Genomic DNA, 18,785 nt, shown 5'->3' on the forward strand with positions numbered 1-18,785 from the left:
TTCTGTGTCTCTGAATAATAATAAGAATTGATAATATTGATGATAATAATACTGAGAAATATGAGTGAGCAGCAGCAAAAGAAAACAAAACTCATTTTGATAACTTGTCATCAAAATGTATCAAAAATACTTTTATTTTTTTTTTTAGAATAAAATCCATAATCGAATCTCACATATTCATAAAAAAAATAACCTAATCAAACGGTTTGCTCAAAAGTAGCTTCAGGTGCAAAAAGATTTCAGATTTTTACCAACGTGTAATACTAACTTTCCGCCACACGGGGGAACTGTGGCACCGTGCTCGCTCCTCCCACAAGGCATCACAAGGAAGAGGAGCCAGAAGAAAGAGGAAAGCCTCGGTACATTTTGAAAATTCATGACATGCACTTCTCTACTTCTGCAAGATACACAGCAAGAATAATGAGCTCAAAGCTGAGAACTTGGTACTTCCTGACTATTTTATCATTTCATGTTCTTTTTCATGTGTGTGTGTGTGTGTGGTGTGTGTGTGTGTGTGGTGTGTGTGTGTGTGTGTGTGTGTGTGTGTGTGTGTGTGTGTGTGTGTGTGTGTGTGTGAGACAGAGAGAGAGAGAGAGAAATAACTCCAATAACCTCTCAGAATCATTGTTGAAATTGTTGGCACTGTGTACAACTTCAACCGCAGAAAGACGGGAGCAATTATACTCCTGAACAAACAACCTCCCTGCTGATGAAGGCTGTGAGCGAGGAAACAAATGCTGTATTTATCTTTCTGTTTCTGCCCCTGATTACAAATTCTCCTCAAATCCATCTCTTCCTATCACCCACTCCTCTAATAACTTATCCAACAACTGTTTTATTCATAAATCGTGTATTTTTTCCACATCTTCTCTCTCTTTCTCTAGTCATTCTGTCTCTCAGTGTCTGACCTAGTTTTGGACTCCCTTACACACACGCATGCACGCACACACACACACACACACACACACACACACACACACACACACACACACACACACACACACACACACACACACACACACACACACACACACAGTATCCATGTTCCTGCAGGTGCTCTTAAAACCCTCTGAGATTGGTGGTATTTTGATGCGGCGTTTTTATGTTGCGGTGATTTGTGAGGCCGGAATCGGTCGACGTTATGAAACAGCACTTTGAGATAATCAGCCAATAACAGGAATGGGAGCCAGTGTTTTAATTCCCATCCTCTCTCTCTCTCTCTCTCTCTCTCTCTCTCTCTCTCTATCTTCCTCCCATCCAACCAAGGCTGTTGTTTGCTGGTTGTGATGCAGACTCGTACTGGCATGTTGCCCCAGACCAAAACAAAAAAAAAACAAAAAACAAAGCAGCGACACGCTGGGAAAAATAAACAAAGACAGACGCACAGCACATCTCAGGATGTTTCCTTTCTCCGGTGCAGTTTGGACTCTCCATCATCAAAGGGGGTCCAAACCTGCCTGGGAGAGAGAGAGACAGGCAGCAACAGTTGACAACACCTCGCAACACGCTGCGTGGAAACTTTCAACCATCTGCTCCGTCCTCATTCGTCGCCTGGCGCAAACAGTTTTGGAAAAAAGAAGGAGCTGCTGCCGCTGGGCACGCGGCGCGATGGAGAACACGTTTGATCACGTTAACGCCACAGCTGAGCCGAACGGGAAGCAGAGTGCTCGGAAAGACGACGGTGAAGAAGGTGACGAGGAATTTCACTCACTGCAGAGTCAAACGGAGCTGCCCAGCAACTGGGCCGAAGAGACGCCTTTTCAAATTTGAGTGAAAGAAAAGAATAAATTCAGTGTCTTCCAAAAGTATTGATTCCCTAGAGACACTCCTGCCACTCTGACAGCCCTAAAAAATAAAGAGCATCCGTTATTTGATCTATTCTCCAAGAAAAAACACAAGCGGTGCAGGCGGTAACACTTTCCTTCCGCAGGATGTCGAATGTTTTCCATATTGAAACTACTGCAAAAAGAGCTTATTAGGGCAGCAGCCCAGGGCTTCATTTTTTGGGAGATGTAGGGGGTTCCCAAAGATGATCCTTTTCTGGACCCAAATTGGATTAGATATTTTTTTTGTTGTTGTTGTTTTTTTTTTAAAGGTTTTGTTGGCTCTATTTGAAAGTAGTTCAACAGGAAATGAGAAAAGGGGAAGACATGCAGGAAATATCACCAGGCCGGGAATCGAACTTGCGACCATCGTCACGAGCACTAAAGCCTCAATACTTGAGCAGTGCTTCGCCCCTGCGCCGCCACAGCATCCCACATTGGATGTTTTAATGTTTTAGGATTTTTTTTAATGCATACAAGCAATATCCAGTCTTGAAAATGACGATGTTGCAGTCAATTACTTTGGGAGCATTTCAGGGCTATTGGGTAGGGGACGCATTAAACCTACCATGCGTCAATTGGTGTCTGCTGATGCATAGGGGTGTCCATTAATGTAATTTACATTAACAGTAATAAAACAGTTAGTGCGTATCATATGTTTGCAGTCATACTTAAGAGAAGTAAAAGGGCAAATTCACATGTTCCTTCTTCTTAATGACTCTTCATATAGAATTCAGACCAGCAGTGATGATCAACAGGTGATTCTAGAAACATGGAGAAAATGTGTAAAAGCGTTAGATTTCATTTCAATATGTCATGAACGCTACAGCAATCGATCGGGCTGCTGGGAGAAAATGTTCAGTTTCTGTCCAGGTGTTCGGCTGAACCTGAAAGCAAAGCCAGCGGAGCGAGCCTCAAACGGGCGAGCGAAGACCGCCGGGCAGTGCTGCGAAGTTAGCTTAGTGTGGAGATGTTTGCGGACAGCTCAATAGTTCACAGTGGATGAAAAAAAAAAAAGAAAAGCATCAGCCATAAAAGTACCGGTGTGTGACCCACGCAGCGACAAAACCACGTTCGGATCGTCCAGCGTGTGGCGTTGCACTGCATGCGGTCAGATTTTGCATTTAAACGTTTATTTGAATAGCTTTGACCCGGATGTAATAAACTAATATGTAGACAAATGAATTAGTGAAGAAAATTGTAAGCGAATGAATAAATAAAACTTTCTCATATGCGGATGATATCCTACTCTTCACAGCAGACCTCCAGTTCACCGTCCCGAGTGTCCTGTATTCGGTCTCTCGGTTTGGCGAGTTTTCAGAGTTGGTCTAATCGTGAGCTGATGCTAGTTAGAGATCACTAGAGATTTTAATTCACTTTATGAAGCTAATCCGGTCATACACAATTTAGGCATCAGGACTATTGATGGCCTCATGGTGGGCGATCATTTTGCCTCTTTCTCTCAACTTCAGGCCAAATGTGGTCTCCAGAAACACAATCACTTAAGTTCTAGACATTGACTTATTCAATGTAAAACCATCCATTACATAAAATGTTCCCTAACACATTCCAACTGTGTGACAGACGCCATATTGAAGAAGCCACGCCCCTCCGTTGTTACTGTCTGTGAGGTAAATTAAGCCCATTTCTGGTTTGGCAAGTCCAGAACTTCATCAGACATGATCCACAGAGAGCTGAGGCTGGACCATCCTGCCTGGACCCTCCTGGCTGCACTGGGAGTTTCTGTTCAGCTTTCTCAGTTTAATAAAAGGCAACAGCAATTATTGCCTCACGTCTTCATCATCGCAATTGAACAGGTGTTGATGTTTTGGGAAAAAAAACAGATAAATTGCGTCCGGGGGAAAGAACGCCGTTCTGCTGCAGCAGTGGGGTGAAGGTCGTTAAGTGCAAAAAAAAAAAAAATCGTGCAGAAGAGAAAGTTGGCGAACGCCGATCTCTCGAAATAGAGAAAATCGGCGATGACAAATCGGTCGGCTGATAAATCGGTCGGCTGATAAATTGGTCGGCTGATAAATCGGTGCTCTAGAACCCGGTTCTCCTTCACACACTGAGACTAGAGGACGCAGGCGGAATCCGCTTCCTAACGAGGACACTTTTAAGGACAGACTGACGGGGCCAGATTTTATTTCGGGGTATCGTAGTTGTTGAGATGGTGCAGTGATGGCAATGAGAAATCTTTCCCACGTCATTTTGTCAGGATGAACGTGATGACAGCGGCTCCTCCATCTGCTTCAGATGTTTACACTTCTTTTTTTTTCTGAGGAGTTCAGGAAGTTGTATCTTTGCAAAGTGAGTGTTATATAAACCTTGTTATAAAAGAAGCTCATTTTTTCCCAGTGACTATCTCAGTATGCCTGTGTGTGGAGCATATGTGTGTGTGTGTGTGTGTGTGTGTGTGTGTGTGTGTGTGTGTGTTCTCCCTCCCTCCACCTCTGCCTGGCTGTCAGCTCTCTTCGACCACGTAGCAGCTTCCTGGCAGCGGCAGCCGCTTGTCTCTTCTCTCTCCCTCTCTCTCTCTCACACACACACTCACACACACACTCAGCACCAGCAGCAGCTCATGTAGAACCACGTAGCACCGGCTTGCTTTGGATTCTAACCATCGACAGCAGCGGCCGGAGCGGCGATGGATCTCTTTGAATTCGACTTTTTCAGGGACTGGGAGCTGGAGCAGCCGTGGTGAGTCCCGCACGTCCCGCACGCCGCTTTGTTTTGATTCCCCGCTGTGCGTCCGTGCGTGATCCCTGCCCGCTGCGTGCGGGGTGAGTGGACGCTGGAGGTCAGAGCCGAGTTTGTGTTATTCCGTGATCTTTGGTGACGGCAGAGGAATGAAAGTGAGAGAGAGAGAGTCAGAGAGAGAGAGAGAGCAGCGTACAGACAGCCTTTGTTGTGTCACCGTCCGAGCTGGCGCGGCTACCGGCGAAGCCCCGACCGGGGAGGCACGCGCGCACCGCGGCGAGCGCGATGCCGGGGCTCCGCTCCGCGCGCGGCGCCTTCATTTGTGACATCAGGTGGAAGGAAGGAAGGAAGGAAGGAAGGAAGGAAGGAAGGAAGGAAGGAAGGAAGGAAGGAAGGAAGAAAGGAAGGAAGGAAGGAAGGAAGGAAGAAGAAAGGAAGGAAGGAAAGAAGGAAGGAAAAAGAGGAGAGGAGAGGAGAGGAGAGGAGAGGAGAGGAGAGGAGAGGAGAGGAGAGGAGAGGAGAGGAGAGGAGAGGAGGATGACGGATGAAAAGGAAGCGCATCCTCTCACAAGTTTGTTAATTAGCTGTTTATTACGGTTCAGCCCTTCGGTAATTAATAGTGATAATCCCGCGTTCAGATCTGTGGCTGATTGGTGAGCCGGCTGCACCACAGGTGTTGTTGTGATTTATGGGACGCCTCTCTTCCACGCGCGGCCGTGAAAGCTTAATGACAGAGTGGAGTCGGGCCGGGCTGATTTACGGCACCTCCATGTGTTGCTTATGCATCACTGTTAGGCTGCTATTAAATACCTCAAATTAGATTGGTTTTGTCTTTATCACGCCGCGTGGAAGGGCCACGCTCACACTCTGCCTGCTGTCGGTGGGGGGCCCGGGGCCCCACGGTCTCTGAGACCCGCTGGGCTCCTGCAGTTGTCCAGACCCAAATTCCCAGAGTTCTCTGTTCGTGTCTGGTTGTGTAAAGTCTGGCATCTACAGAAATAATTGCAGTAAATTGATTGAGGGCTTTAACACTTCAAATGGACCAAACACTCTAAAACCACTGGAATGAGGCAAGGAAGGTAAGAAGGAAGAAAGAAACCTAAAACATGAAGGAAAAGAGAAAAAACTAGGAAGGGAAGAACAAGAAAAGGAACGACAAGAAGAAATGAAGGAAATATGGAAGGGTTGAGGATAAATGGAAATGAGAAAGGGAAAGTAGAGAAGGAAAAGCAGAGGAAAACAATTGAAGAGAAAAAGGAAGGGAAAACAAAATGAAATATGGAAAGAGAGAGATGAAGGAAAAAGGAAACTAGAAGGAAAAGAAAGAAAGAAATATGGAAGGAAGGATGAAAGAAAAATTTAACCAAGGAAGGAAAAGTACAGAAGAAGAAAGCATGACAAAGGAAACAAATTTGAGAAAAAAAGGAAGGAAAGATGAGACAAAAAGGAAACAGAAAGAAAGAGAGACAAAGGAGCACAGAAAGGATTGAATGAAGGAAAGAAGGAAGGGAGGAAAATGAACAGGAAGGAAAAACTGAACTTAAGGGCTGCAGATGAAAGAAAAGGAAATACGGAAGGAAACATGAAAGATAAATGGGAACAAGGAAGTACAGGAAAAGGAAGTGCAAAGAAAGGAAAAAAGGAAGGCAAGAGAAGGAAACAAAAGGAAACATGTCAGGGATATAAGGAAATAAAAGAAGGATAGATTAGAATCAGATGTAAAAATAAGGGATAAAGAAAGGAATGCATATTTATTTGAGTATGTAAACAAGAAAGGCAAAGTACAGAAGAAGGAAGAGCAAAGAAAAAAAAAGAAATGAAGAAAAAAGAAAAACTCAAAAAAGACAAGAGAACAAATATGGAGAATAAGGAAGGAAGTGTTTCCTCCATGCATAGAAAAGACCAAAATCAAATTCCAGACTTTGTTGCATCGCCATGCAGCTGCCTGTTAAATCTGTACAGCGGCAGGCTCTTCAGCTCACTGCAGATAGTCCACAAGTGTGCTGACCTTTGACCTCTCAAAACCAGCATCGATCAGAGCGTCGCCGGAGGAAAAAAGAAAAGAGACGTGCCACTCTCTGACAACCTCGAGTCGCCTTCTGCTCCGCCGAGTCATTTTGTGCGCAGCAGAGGACGACAGAACAAAGACCCACATGGAGGGAAGCGCTTCTCTCCAGGCTCCGTGGCCCCGGAGGCCCCGGAGGCCCTGGAGGCCGCAGTGCGCTGCAACGACCGCAGGCGCTCAAAATGCGCCAGACGCATCTCTGCTTCTCTGCGGGATTCACTTCTCTTTTCTCTCTCTCTCTCTCTCTTTTTTTTCTCTCTCGGTTGTTTTGGAGTCTTGGCACACGCCAGGTCGGGTTCTGGTTCCTTCTTCCGTGTTTCTCCGGGACGAGGACGCGCGGCGTTGTCCGGCGGAGCTGCTGCGAGCCGCTGCTTTCTAATGGCCTCATCGCTGCCTGCAGCAGAGGGCTCATCACAGCTCAGCAGATGGCGGCGCAAAGTCGACCGGGGTCTTTACGGCGCGCCGCTGGCCCGCCTGAGAGAGCCGCCGCAATAAAAGAGCCATCAGCTTCACACGTCCTGCGTTCACACACACATAAACAGAGAGAGAATGGCTTCCTGAATCGGCTCGCTGGAGGCAAAGCAGAACCGCAGCAAGTGCTTCGACTTTTAAAACCGGGAGATTTGCACAAAACGTTTTTAAGGAGCGTTGGCTGGATTTTGTATATTCCGCCGCAAATGAGTCAACAGCTTTTCGCTGGAAACAATCCCGGCTGCAGGTCTTTTTTTTTTATTTTAAAACAACTTTATTTTCACAATGTTTGTGACAGTCAGTGAAGAGACAGATGTACTGGTAAAAAATAAATAAACAAATTGAGCTCCCCCACGTTTTCCCTGAGCTAGCATTAGCTGGTATGGCCACCATTACGGCTCGCTAATGCTAGCCATACCAGCTAATGCTAGCCATATCAGCTGGATATGTTGTGGTGGGCCAGCTTTGGCATTGTGAACTGTGTGAACACAAGCATGATTGACAGCACTAAGACCCACCTCCTGGTTCTGATTGGTTGTTTCCAGTTAGCGCTGGGAGGAGACAGATGAGCTTGATTTTATTTTCTCACACTTTATGTGCTTCATACTGTCACAACACGGTGATAATTTGAATGAAAATGTGAAAAACCCAACCATTTTCAAATAAAAATTTACATACTGTAGTTATAACAGATTAATGGAAGGACAATATCTTGATAATATGCTCTTTTTCCAAAATTAGTGCTTGCAGTGTTAATATGGAAAGTTTTTTTCTTGACTATTCACACTTTGGAAGCCCAGAATATCTATACTCATTAGTCCCACAGCAACGTGTTATTTTTAAAGGTCACACATGTTTTAAAGCATCATAACAGCAGATGAAATATTGCTATATTCAGCAACAATATTAACAATGTGTTCCGACCCACTGGCAGAAACGTTTGTTAGCAGAAGAGCTCAGTCTGGATGGATGGATGGATGGATGGATGGATGGATGGATGGATGGATGGATGGATGGATGGATGGATGGATGGATGGATGGATGGATGGTCAAGTCGTGCAACACGTTCTCATTTGGATTTGGGTCTGAACTTTGACTGGGTCACTCCAACATCTGAACCTGGAGGAGGGCGGATCGATCTAAAATATCGATAAGATCTTGATTTTTGATTTTTTGTTTTAGTTGTAGTTTCTCAATTGTGCCTTAATATTTCGCTCCGATTTGCTCTAACATGATATTTTTATGGAAATAAGTAGATTTCGGGTCTCCCGTACTACAGTCTGTGAAACATAATGCTCTGGTGTTTCCCTTTACTTTCTTTGACACTTCGTTCTGCGTTTTAGTGATTGTATATCGTAACATGCATAGAAAAAAATTGACCAGCTGCGTGGACCACTTGTGTGTTGGATCCTGTTTATTTGCTCTCACACATTTAAACAGCCACTCTTTATATGAAGAATAAATTACAGGCTATAAATCATTTGACTTGCGCAGTCAAATGACTACTGGATTTTATTTAGGGGGATAAAAGAAAAAGGGAATATTGAATACAATAGCAAGCTTTCACATTTCTTCTATTCATTTGGAGAGTAAAAAAATGCAAATCCATCCATCCTTTTACTTTCGCCGTTGTGCATATTTTATTATTATTTTTTTTATATGTGTAATTCCTAAAAATGAGCACTCGTCTGAATCCAGTAAGTCTGTCTTGGAGCGCTGAATGGAATGTCACAAGAAGCCATTTTCTTGTTTGAAATCATTCACAATATTTGAGATGAAAGTCAAAGTTTAATGCGGAAGCCTCATTGTTCGCTTCACCTGCCTGCTGAGCCCGAGCTTCGTCATATAATTCTGACTTTGTGGTGGAAACATCCAGACTTGCATGTTGTTTGTTTTTATCACTGTGTTTCTGTTGCGCTGACAGAGGACGGCGGCTGTCAGGGTTCCAGTGGTGCAAGGCTTTTCATTAGAGTTTCATTTTGTGCCTAATTCAGTGAGTTAAATATTGTTCCGCTTTAGTTTAGGTTTTTTTTAGTAGTTTTATTTTTTTCAATTTTTGGACACAGAATTCAAAAAGTGATGAAACGCATCGATTGGTTGATACGTCTTCAGAGGAAGACTTCATTGTCGGAAAATGTATTGAATTATTCTGGGACAAGCAGCTCACTCTGGCGTTTCCTCCCAAACTTCTCTGTCGCCGTCTTGCGGACGAGCTTAAGTGCCGTCGTATTCCAACAGCTGAAATCAATGTCACGTTGGTTCGAAGGGCTGCCAGATTCATTGACACAAAAACAAGGGATCTTCTTTCTTTTCATAATGTTTTAGTTAGTTTCATAAAAGCACAAAATCGTTCCAGTTAGCTATAGCTTTTCCCCGGGGTGCACAGGCTGCAGTTTTCTTACAAAAACCCCAACGAGCCGATTCCAATTTTGGCTGATACCAATATTTTGAGGTGGATAAGATCGGTGGGTAAGATCAGCTTCACGTGTAAGCATCGTTCAAATCGGTGCACCCCCAGGTTTTCCCCCTTATTCACCGTTTTTATTTATTTCAGTTGGCAGAGATGTTTTCTCAATTTCAGTTTTCGTTTAGTTGGCAATAATGACAGCGGCCCAAATGATTACGGGCTCATTTCTGGCCTCGGGGGAATGAGCGAGCGCGAGTCAGGGTAATGTCCCGAGTGGAAAAAAAATCGTCTAAATATCACTTAATGCCACAGTAATAATCAGCTGTTCCACTGCACACTGCGGACCGTAGGTGGTGTGGTCTGAAAAGAGCCGACCTCTACAGTTCAGCGGGAACAAAAATAACTTGGCAACCAGAGAGCTTGTCTTGGACGCCTGATCCAGTGGGGCAGAGAGAGTCTGAGCAGCAGCAGCACCGACACATGCTGTTGTCCCTCAGCGGTCGTGATGGAAGTGCCCTGGAGCAAGGTACTTAACCCCCCGCCGGTGGAGAGGAGCTGCTCGGGGCTCGGCTACACGCTCGGGGTGTGTACGCACGTCGCCCTCCCGCTGCCACCGCTCCATCACGGGGGCTGGGTCTGACAACGGCTGTGCTCGGCAGCAGACACCATGAGAGATGAAAGGAGAAAGACGAAGCCCTGAGATGCCTCGATTTGGCGAATCGAGCTGTTGGTTCTCCCAGGCGCCGACGTGCGAAAAACAAAAAAAGAGAGAAAAAGAAGCAGCTGAGGGAAATCGTCATTAAAAGGCCCCTTCGGAAAAAGACGTCCCTCGAGACCAATTCTGGAGAACCTTCTGGCTCCCTGCAAGAAGACGGTTATGAAATGAGGGTTGGCCCAACGCGTCGGCATGAGGAAGACGATGACATTCTGCGGCAATTTGAGGCCTAAAATAGACAAGAATGAAAACATGGAGTTATTCCAAGTATTTTTTTGTCTAGCTTATAGAGCAAATATCTCAGTACACTTGAAATAAGACTAAACTAACTTACAGGTAACTTTTCAGCAAGAGACAGGAGCTTGTTTTAAGCCAATGATTTCTTGATGTTTGATAAAAAGGAGTTCTATCAAACTGGGCAGCTGCTCAGGGCTGCATCTCATCTGGGTGGCATGAGCTTCTGGAACCGCAATATGACAAGTCATTTTGTGATTCAGTTTCCAAATGCCTTATTTTATTTGCTTGTATCTTTTTTTCCGTATTGTGTTCTTTCAACTTCATGACGCACAGTTTGTTTGTGTCTTGGTTTTATTGCGTGTGTTTAACAAAATGATCGGTCAGCTTCACATTTAGCATGCTACCCTCTGCTTCCACTGTAGCGTAGCGGTACTGCGTCTGACTGAAGTCTGGAGGTTGTTAGCATAAAGTGAACATGGTACGTTATCCTTTGTGTGTGGCTAACATTCATTGAAATCAAGCAGAAAAACAAAATGGACTCTAACCATCCATCATCTATTACTGTGGAACTTCAAACATATCGTCGCATCTGTTGCTGCTAGCGCTGTATCTGGTGTAAACTCTGCCAGACTCGAGAAAAGTGCTTCAAACTCCACATTGGAATCCGTCCATCGTTGCGTGTCCTTTGTTGCATTTACTTGTCGCTTCATGTATGTGGTTTAAACCCCTGAAGTGACATCAGGTGACCCAGATGTTCAACATGCAGAAACACTTTGTGTTTTTTTTTTTTCTACTTTGTATTCTGGTGAACTCTTACACTGTAAATGTGTTTTTTTTTTTTTTTTTTTTTTTTTAAAAACGTGTGCAGCTGTCTAAAAGGAAAACCTCTTGCTGCTATTTACTTCAAGAACCAAAACCGCGGCTTCATTTCTTTGAACTCGTGAAGGAATTGATCCCAATGTCTACTGTTTGTCAACATTTTGATCCTCGCTGATATTAGCTTGTGAATTAGCCTCAAGCTATCTGCGTTGAGCGTTTATTTCACCAACAGACACGATGGCGTTGCCAGGTCGATGCCGATGTTTGCTCTGGTCTGCCAGTCAAACCGTTTCTGTCTGCGTTAGAAACGTTTGTTCCCAGTCAACAAATTCTGATATTTCTCATTTCTTACATTTAGCAGGTGATTAAGGAGAGTAGACGGGGGCGAAAACATCAGAGGGAAGTCTGACACTTCCTGTTTGCGGAGTCCATCTTTGGTGTTTCTTTCAGAGACGCTGTGGTTACCGCAGCGACGTGAGCTGCGTGGCCCGAAGGAAATTCACCAAGAGCAAAGCCGAATCCAAATCCTTTCCCTTTCAACATGGCTGCCAAGCCAAAGAAATTAAAAGAATTCCACTTTTCCTCGACAGACAAATGAGGCGAAGCTTCTTCTTCTGCACTTCACCAGAGGCCAGCCGCGGCTTTGATGTTGCTGGCGACTGGGCTCTGATAAACGTCCGAGTGGACTCAACTGTCCAAGATTACAAGAAGGAAAGACCTGAGGGGGGCCGGGGGTCCTCCCCATATAATTGATGTTTTCCTTAAACCTTACAATGGATTTTAAAGAGATCACATTAAAAGTCTGTCACAGAGATGTTGGTGTTTGCATTCAGATCTCCCTTTGAAGGAAGGAAAACGATCTGGAAGCTCCTCGCGCCTTTGTTAAAACTGAACGAACACGCGAAGACTCCTCCTCTTCCTCCTCCTCTTCCTCCTCCTGAAGAAATGTCCTTTCATCTCTTCTTCTCTTTGTTACTCTTCCTCCCTTCTCTTCCTCCTGCCTCTCCGCTTCATCGTCGCGCTCGCAGATCTGAGGGCCCCCGCGCGCGCGTGATTGTAATAGGCCTCGCGGTGAACGTCGCGTGCGCCTCTCTTCTCTGTAATTGCCCCTCGTGCAGCCGGGCTAATCACGGCGCGCCGAATCCGAGGGAGATCGCTTTGAATGTTAATTGACGCTGATGGTGATTGGTTGAACCGTTTAAGTAGTTAATTAGAGAATTGATTACGCATTTCGTCAGCGCGGAATGATAAGAATCCAGCTGCGTGTTTTGGAGCCGGGAAGGCTCACATCTGCAGGAAGACGCTCTGATTGCTGTTATTTGTTGTTGCTGAACGCGCGCGCGCGCGCGCACACACACACACACACACACACACACACACACACACACACACACACTCCAAGTCCTCCCGGTTTGAATCGTCGGAATGACGCGCAGAAGAAGAGAAGATTCATTCCATCTTCCTCGTCCTCCCATCATTCAGCCCCTGTAAACCCTCCCGCCTCTCGGCCGACTCAGACTCAGGTCGCACGTGCGGGCTCAATGAGCGCGCGCGGAATCATTCGCGAAGACGCCACAAACACACACGACCCCGCGCGCCGCGTCGGCAGGCCGAGTCTCCCCGCAAAAACCCGCAGAGAAAATGACCAACTAGCTCCAACACCAACTGGAGGCCTCTCTGTCTGGAGACGGAGGGACGTCACAGACAGTCGGCTCTGTCAGCAGGTCGGCTGACCGGGAGTTGGTCCGCCGGGACGGCAGGGGGCGCTGTCCGTGGTGCTGAACAAAAACACAAAACAAACAAAAATGCAAAAGCTCATTGGTTTGGTTTTAATTAGAGGATCTGATTACATGTAAACGGGGAGGCGCAGCTGCTGATGGTTATTTTCATCAGTGGCTCCATGTGGATGAAAATGAAGAACCAGGAGCAGCTTTGTCAACATCAGCTTTTTTTGATGTTTTTTTTTTCTCCTCTCTTAATCATCTTCCTGTCAACTCTCAGCTGCTTTTTGCTGGTTTGTTGAAGGAATCTAGTACCACAGCATGATGCTGCCCCCACCGTGTCTCAGTGTGGGCCAGTGTGTTTGGGGCAGGGGTCCAAAGAGCCGTTCTGCTCTCAGTCGGGCGACAGAGAACTTGCTTAGAGCCGTGAAAAATCTCTACTAATACATGTTTTTGGAGAAATATCTCCTATAAAAAGTTTTTCATCTTTGAAGAACACTTGTTTTAATTCTTTGGGTTTTTTTTCTGGGGTTGCAATAAAACCAAAAAGTCTTGAAAAGATGAAAGATGTTACTCACTTTTCTATCATGGAAATTTCATGCAACTATTCCACGACTCGGCCGAAAACATTTCTTGTCATCGGCCGAGTCAGAAAGCCGAGCATCGTAAATAACATTCTAGTAACTTATCCTAGTATATAAACACCTTATGATAAATGAGAAAAATATTAGTTGGTATGATTTAAAGAAAACATCCTTTTTGTCTTTTTCATGTCCGAAACTTTTCCAGTTCTCTCTCGCCAGCTATGCATGTGGAATTATTTAGATTTTATTTGCGCAAAATTAAAAAAATCAATTAAAAAAAGAGAAATAAAGACTTAAACAGTGTGTTATATTCCTTCCATGTCACCGTGATACACTAACTGGAGTTAATTCGTGTTCGAACTCGTGTTCGTGTTCCTGCGGCTGATTTGGCCTCCAGTTCCACCACAGACGGGTTCTCAGGATGGAAGCCGCTCACGTTCGCCCCGACGCGATGCTGATGAAACAAATCGATAGATCGGGGCAGCTCTGAGACGGTGCCTCCGGATTTCAAAGGGCCGCGCCGTTCGTGTGGATTTGATGGATTCCAGAAGCATCCACTCAGCTCCGAGCCGCAGAGTAATTGTGAGGGCTCGTCATTGATCCATTGCAGGCTCCGACCGGCTTCCCTCGCCAACAGCTCCAGAGAATGTGATGTGATACAGATGTCTCCTCTCCAGCTGTTTGTACAGTTCAGCAAGGGAACGAAATAGAAAAGAAAATAAATAGATAAGTGAAAGGAAATCTTTGAATCCACATTGAAATATTTTCTTCGTTTTTGGATTTAAAGGAGGAAATCCCACATCGGTCACATCACAGCTTAATATTTATATATACAGAAAAGAAATGCTCCAAAACTAAAGATGATTGTTATGATATATCATGACATGAGTATTATTGGCTGAGATTTATTTATTTTATTTTTTTAAAATTGCAGTTCTCTTGAGATCTTCTGAGCTGTCTAAGTATTTTGGACTTTAACCTACAAGGACTCAAATATTTTGTCCTCATTAAAAAAGAACAGGAGGAAACTAAGGAAGCTAAATGATAGCTGCTAACTCCTAGCAATTGTCTTTCGAAACACTTTCGCATCTCTCTACATTATCACTGTTTCTTTTCTATGCTGTGTATTGCTAAGTGAATGGAGTTCCTCAATGCATTTGTAACCATGTTGTCTCTGCCAGCCGGACAATGCTAACACAGCATAGCATGGCTATTTCTTGTTTTATTTCAAAGTAAGACTCCCAAACATGGACGTAACCCAGCTTAAATAACACACCTCGGTCAGATTTTGGATCCTAGTGATCTGTTTTTGCCAACTGGAAGTCATGTTAGCATTTTGGAGTGAAGTGTATACTTTTGACCTCCTGGTATAACATATCTATACGGGTGTTTATAGTATTACTCTGGTTTATTTCCCGAGTTTTTCTAATAAAAAAGGAAGACATTTGAGTGTCTGCTCTGGCTCTTGGTGATTTAGCGGGTGGATGTCCGCCCAGGGCACCAGACAGGGTCGGACCGCCCCTGCATAAAAAACAAACAAACAAACCAAAAACCCTAATCTGATAATGCATTTTGTAATAAATATTTAAACAGTATTTTTTACACGAGCTTTAGCTTAGCCTTGCTCAGAGACTAATATTCAGCTTTAGATTTTTTTTTTGAATCTGTGTCGATATGAAAGACATTAAAAGTTATCTACTGCAGTTGTCTCAACAGAACCCCACTTAAAGAAATCCGAACCAATTCCCATTCATTCCTAACAGAGTCCTATTGAATTTTATGCGTATATGAAACGTCATAAAGCTGCTTCACCTGACGTCGCTCACCTGCGAGTATTGAAATGTATTGTTAAACTAATAAAACATTTTTACAATCACGATCGTGCAACCGGCACAAATAAAGACAAGAGGTCTTAAGCTGTGGTGAATTGAGGTCCTTGTTTGTTCAGGATATATAGCAATATCGAGTTTCCACATGCTTCATATAAAGAGCTGAGCCATCTGTTTGGTTTCATCAGTGTCTTCCACAAAAATTAAGAGTAACCATCTGGAAGGGAAATAAAAACCCTCAGCAGAACATTTATCTTTACCAGAAGACAAAAAAAAAAAAAAACAGCATCTTCCTCCCCTTCGTTTTAAATTAAAGCATACTATCCCTTGCCATTAATTTTGTGGCTGTAAATGCATGTGGACTTTCTCCCTTAAGCTGAGTTATGTCATGGATAGTTAGCCAAAAAGCCACAAAGCTCTCTAAAGTGCACACAAACAGCATTTTTCTGTACACATTATTTATTAGCTGCTGCTCAAAGTTCAATGCAATCATTGAAAGTTTGCAGAATTTGCCGTCCCTTAATAAAGCTGCATTTAAGGTCGCATCAAGTCAGGATCTCAGGTTTGATGCCAGGCCCGGTTTTACTAACAAGACGGATCTCCACATTAGTGGAATATAGCCTCTTAGACAAGGCTATGCTTGGCTATCGATGCAAAGATGTGAAATGCAGAGATGTAATCGCTCAGCATTTCGATGCGTTCACACACATTAGGTTCACGAACAGGAGCCGCACGGTTCAACGCCTGCCTGCGATCTGGCGAGAAGGCAGCATTCGCAGGCGCAAATAAACAGTTTATTGCTTTCGATTCCACAGTGGGTTTTTTTTATACACAGTTCAACAATGTCAGATTTGGATGTAAAGGTTGGTGATTGAGTTCGAGAGAAAAATAAATAAAATAATTCCAAAATCCCATCTTCTAAGCATGAATGCACAGTACTAAGAGGAAAAAACTGAGTTTCAGTTGTCTGGTTTGAATTTCTAAATTACACGACACTTTTAATTTATCCTCTTCATTAAAAAAAACAAAAAACAACAATGAATATTTGGGACATAGAAAAAATACGAAATTCAAGGTTTTCATTATAAAAGAGGAAGTATTTGATGTAACAAGCAGTTGATGGCACTATGAAGGGCCAAACTGTCCCTCACTAGTAAATATGAAGCGCTTGGGCTGCTGTCTGCTTGAGATGTAACGTACGGCGGACGTTCGCCTCTCCGTTTTTGTGAATTTTAGTAATTTTAGTTTTTCCAAAATATTTGAAAGAAAATTTGAAAAGCTGAAATACGTAGACACATCGCTGCTTAACGCTATTCACTTTCCTGTTGACACAACAGTGGACATAAGGACAACTGTAGATGTTAGCTGTTACAGTAGAGCTGAGAAGGTTTCCACTGTGAGAGTTAGAGCATCATCAGGTCTATATTGAACCTTTAAAATACGCAGTCAGCATTTCCAGAGGAATTAAAGGGGCAGCATTATTTAAAATGGACTGTTTTGAGCTTTACATCATGCTATAATGTTATTCCCGGTGGTGTTGCCCTGACTCTTTAAAGCATTTTTGGAAATTCTTTAATCCCTATGGCAATCGTTCAGCTGAGCACACCGCCTGGTGGACCCAGCTCCGCCTTCAAGGCACAGCTCCCATTCAGAGCTTCTGCCGTAAAGAGCAGCCCTCGCCCACGACTCCTTTAGACTAGCCAGCATCAATTAGCAAACACCTGGTGGACCTGGACATCAGCTGAGCTCATTATATGAGCTACTTCTCAGTAAAACGCTGGTAAAAACGTTACTAAAGGGTTAACAGAGGAGCCATGTCGTCATGACTTCCTGAAGGCCGAGTTTCAGAAAGAGCAGGAGCTTCTTAAAGTGACAGAGGAACAACTTCAAAGCATTAAATTACAAAGTCAAATTTCTTTGAACTCATTTTTTACATTTGTTTTTATAACAACTGAAGGTAACATATTTATTTGATTGTGCTATAACATGGCACTATGTGGTTTTAAAACATGGCACTATGTGGTTTTAAAATTCATAATACTGCCCCTTTTATATATTTGTGGATTTTAGCTATTCAGGGATGACTGTGGGCCTCAGCTGCTCATTTGTTAAGAACAACACAAATGAAAACCTGATGCGGTTTCCATTCATTAAAAAGAGAGAGAGAAAAGAAAAGATTGTTAATGCTGCCTTTTAAAAAAGTCAAAAGATGCCACGCTGCCAGTAGATGTGACTAAAAGCCTGTTGCTATTGATTAGACTATAAAGCTGATGTATGACGGCACATAACTGAAATTGATCCTTTCTGTGTTATGAGATTAGCCAGCTCCCGTCCCAGCAGCCTCTCTGCTCCAAACGAAGGCTCCGCACCTCAACACGCTGGCTGTCGGCTAATTTATCTGTATTTATCAAAAGGTCAAACGTGAGTCCCGACGCAGCAGCCGCCACACAACGAATTAAAAAAACCAAACAAATCAACAACCTCTGATTGTCATTCTGGTTGTGGCTGAAAGTGTTTCCCAAAGTCTGAGGTGTGTGATGATCTGCCATGTTTGCTCAGCGATGTCTTTATTAAATTAGTGGATAATTTGCAGAGGGTGATATTCGTTCATTTGTTTGCGGTTAGTGAATTGGGTTCGGGTCAGATTAGTTAATGGAGAGCTGGCTTCAAATGACAGCCCTTAATTTGTTGTTTAAACTAATCAAGGATTCGCTGCTCGTGTGTTTGCTTGGAGAAGCGTTCCTTCATTTCTCATGAAATGTCCTGTGGTAATTGGTTGAATTGGTTGATGAAGAATTGTTCAAAATAAAGACGTCCGCCTCGTAGAACCACTTTGTGTTTGATGTTTGCAGTTTTCCGAGATTTTAAAACGTCGTGAGAAAAATCTTCCGTCTTACTGCTGCCGTGGTTTTAAACATTTTTAAATGAATGGGCCTGAAAATGCGAGCGAGTAAGGTAATGCAGCATTGCCCCTCCCACACATACTGCTGCACACTGCTGGTCAGCTGGGAAAATGGTCCTGGAAAACAAACACTGATTGTTGATAAACCTGATGGTGAAAAATTCCCTGAGCGCTTTTTAAGAAAGCAAGATTTCGACACACAGATTCCATATTGTTCTAAAAAAAATTAATTATTAGATCTAGAAAAGCTGGAAAGTCGTTCTGTTAGGAGTCAAGCAACATAATGCGACACTACATGCTCGGAGCATAATAGTGTAATTATCAATAACAGTAGATGTTGTCAGTGATATTCAAAACCGCTGCTGCTGTGTGAAATGAACTCGTGTGAAACGTTTCTCCTCCATGTCACACAGTCCCAAAGAAAAAACAAAAAGAGCCAGAATCGGTCAAAGTGACGGAAAAAAAGTCGGATCAGTGAAACTCTAGAACTAAACTAATCAACTTGATCATGG

The 18,785-nt window shown here is 43.7% G+C and overlaps 1 protein-coding gene across 1 annotated transcript in view; it reads left to right on the forward strand.

The window, feature by feature from the left end:
* The first annotated feature begins 4,314 nt into the window (after positions 1-4,314).
* Positions 4,315-18,785, forward strand: part of aff2 (AF4/FMR2 family, member 2) — a 161,829-nt gene continuing 147,358 nt past the window's right edge. The window contains exon 1 of the mRNA XM_055034084.1: positions 4,315-4,523. Within this exon, the coding sequence (XP_054890059.1) occupies positions 4,471-4,523 (53 nt within the window). The 5' untranslated portion in view covers positions 4,315-4,470. The remainder of the gene's footprint in view (positions 4,524-18,785) is intronic.

This window comes from Poeciliopsis prolifica, unplaced genomic scaffold (assembly GCF_027474105.1).
Source record: "Poeciliopsis prolifica strain line A6 unplaced genomic scaffold, Auburn_PproV2 SCAFFOLD009, whole genome shotgun sequence".
NCBI classification, from domain to species: domain Eukaryota; kingdom Metazoa; phylum Chordata; class Actinopteri; order Cyprinodontiformes; family Poeciliidae; genus Poeciliopsis; species Poeciliopsis prolifica.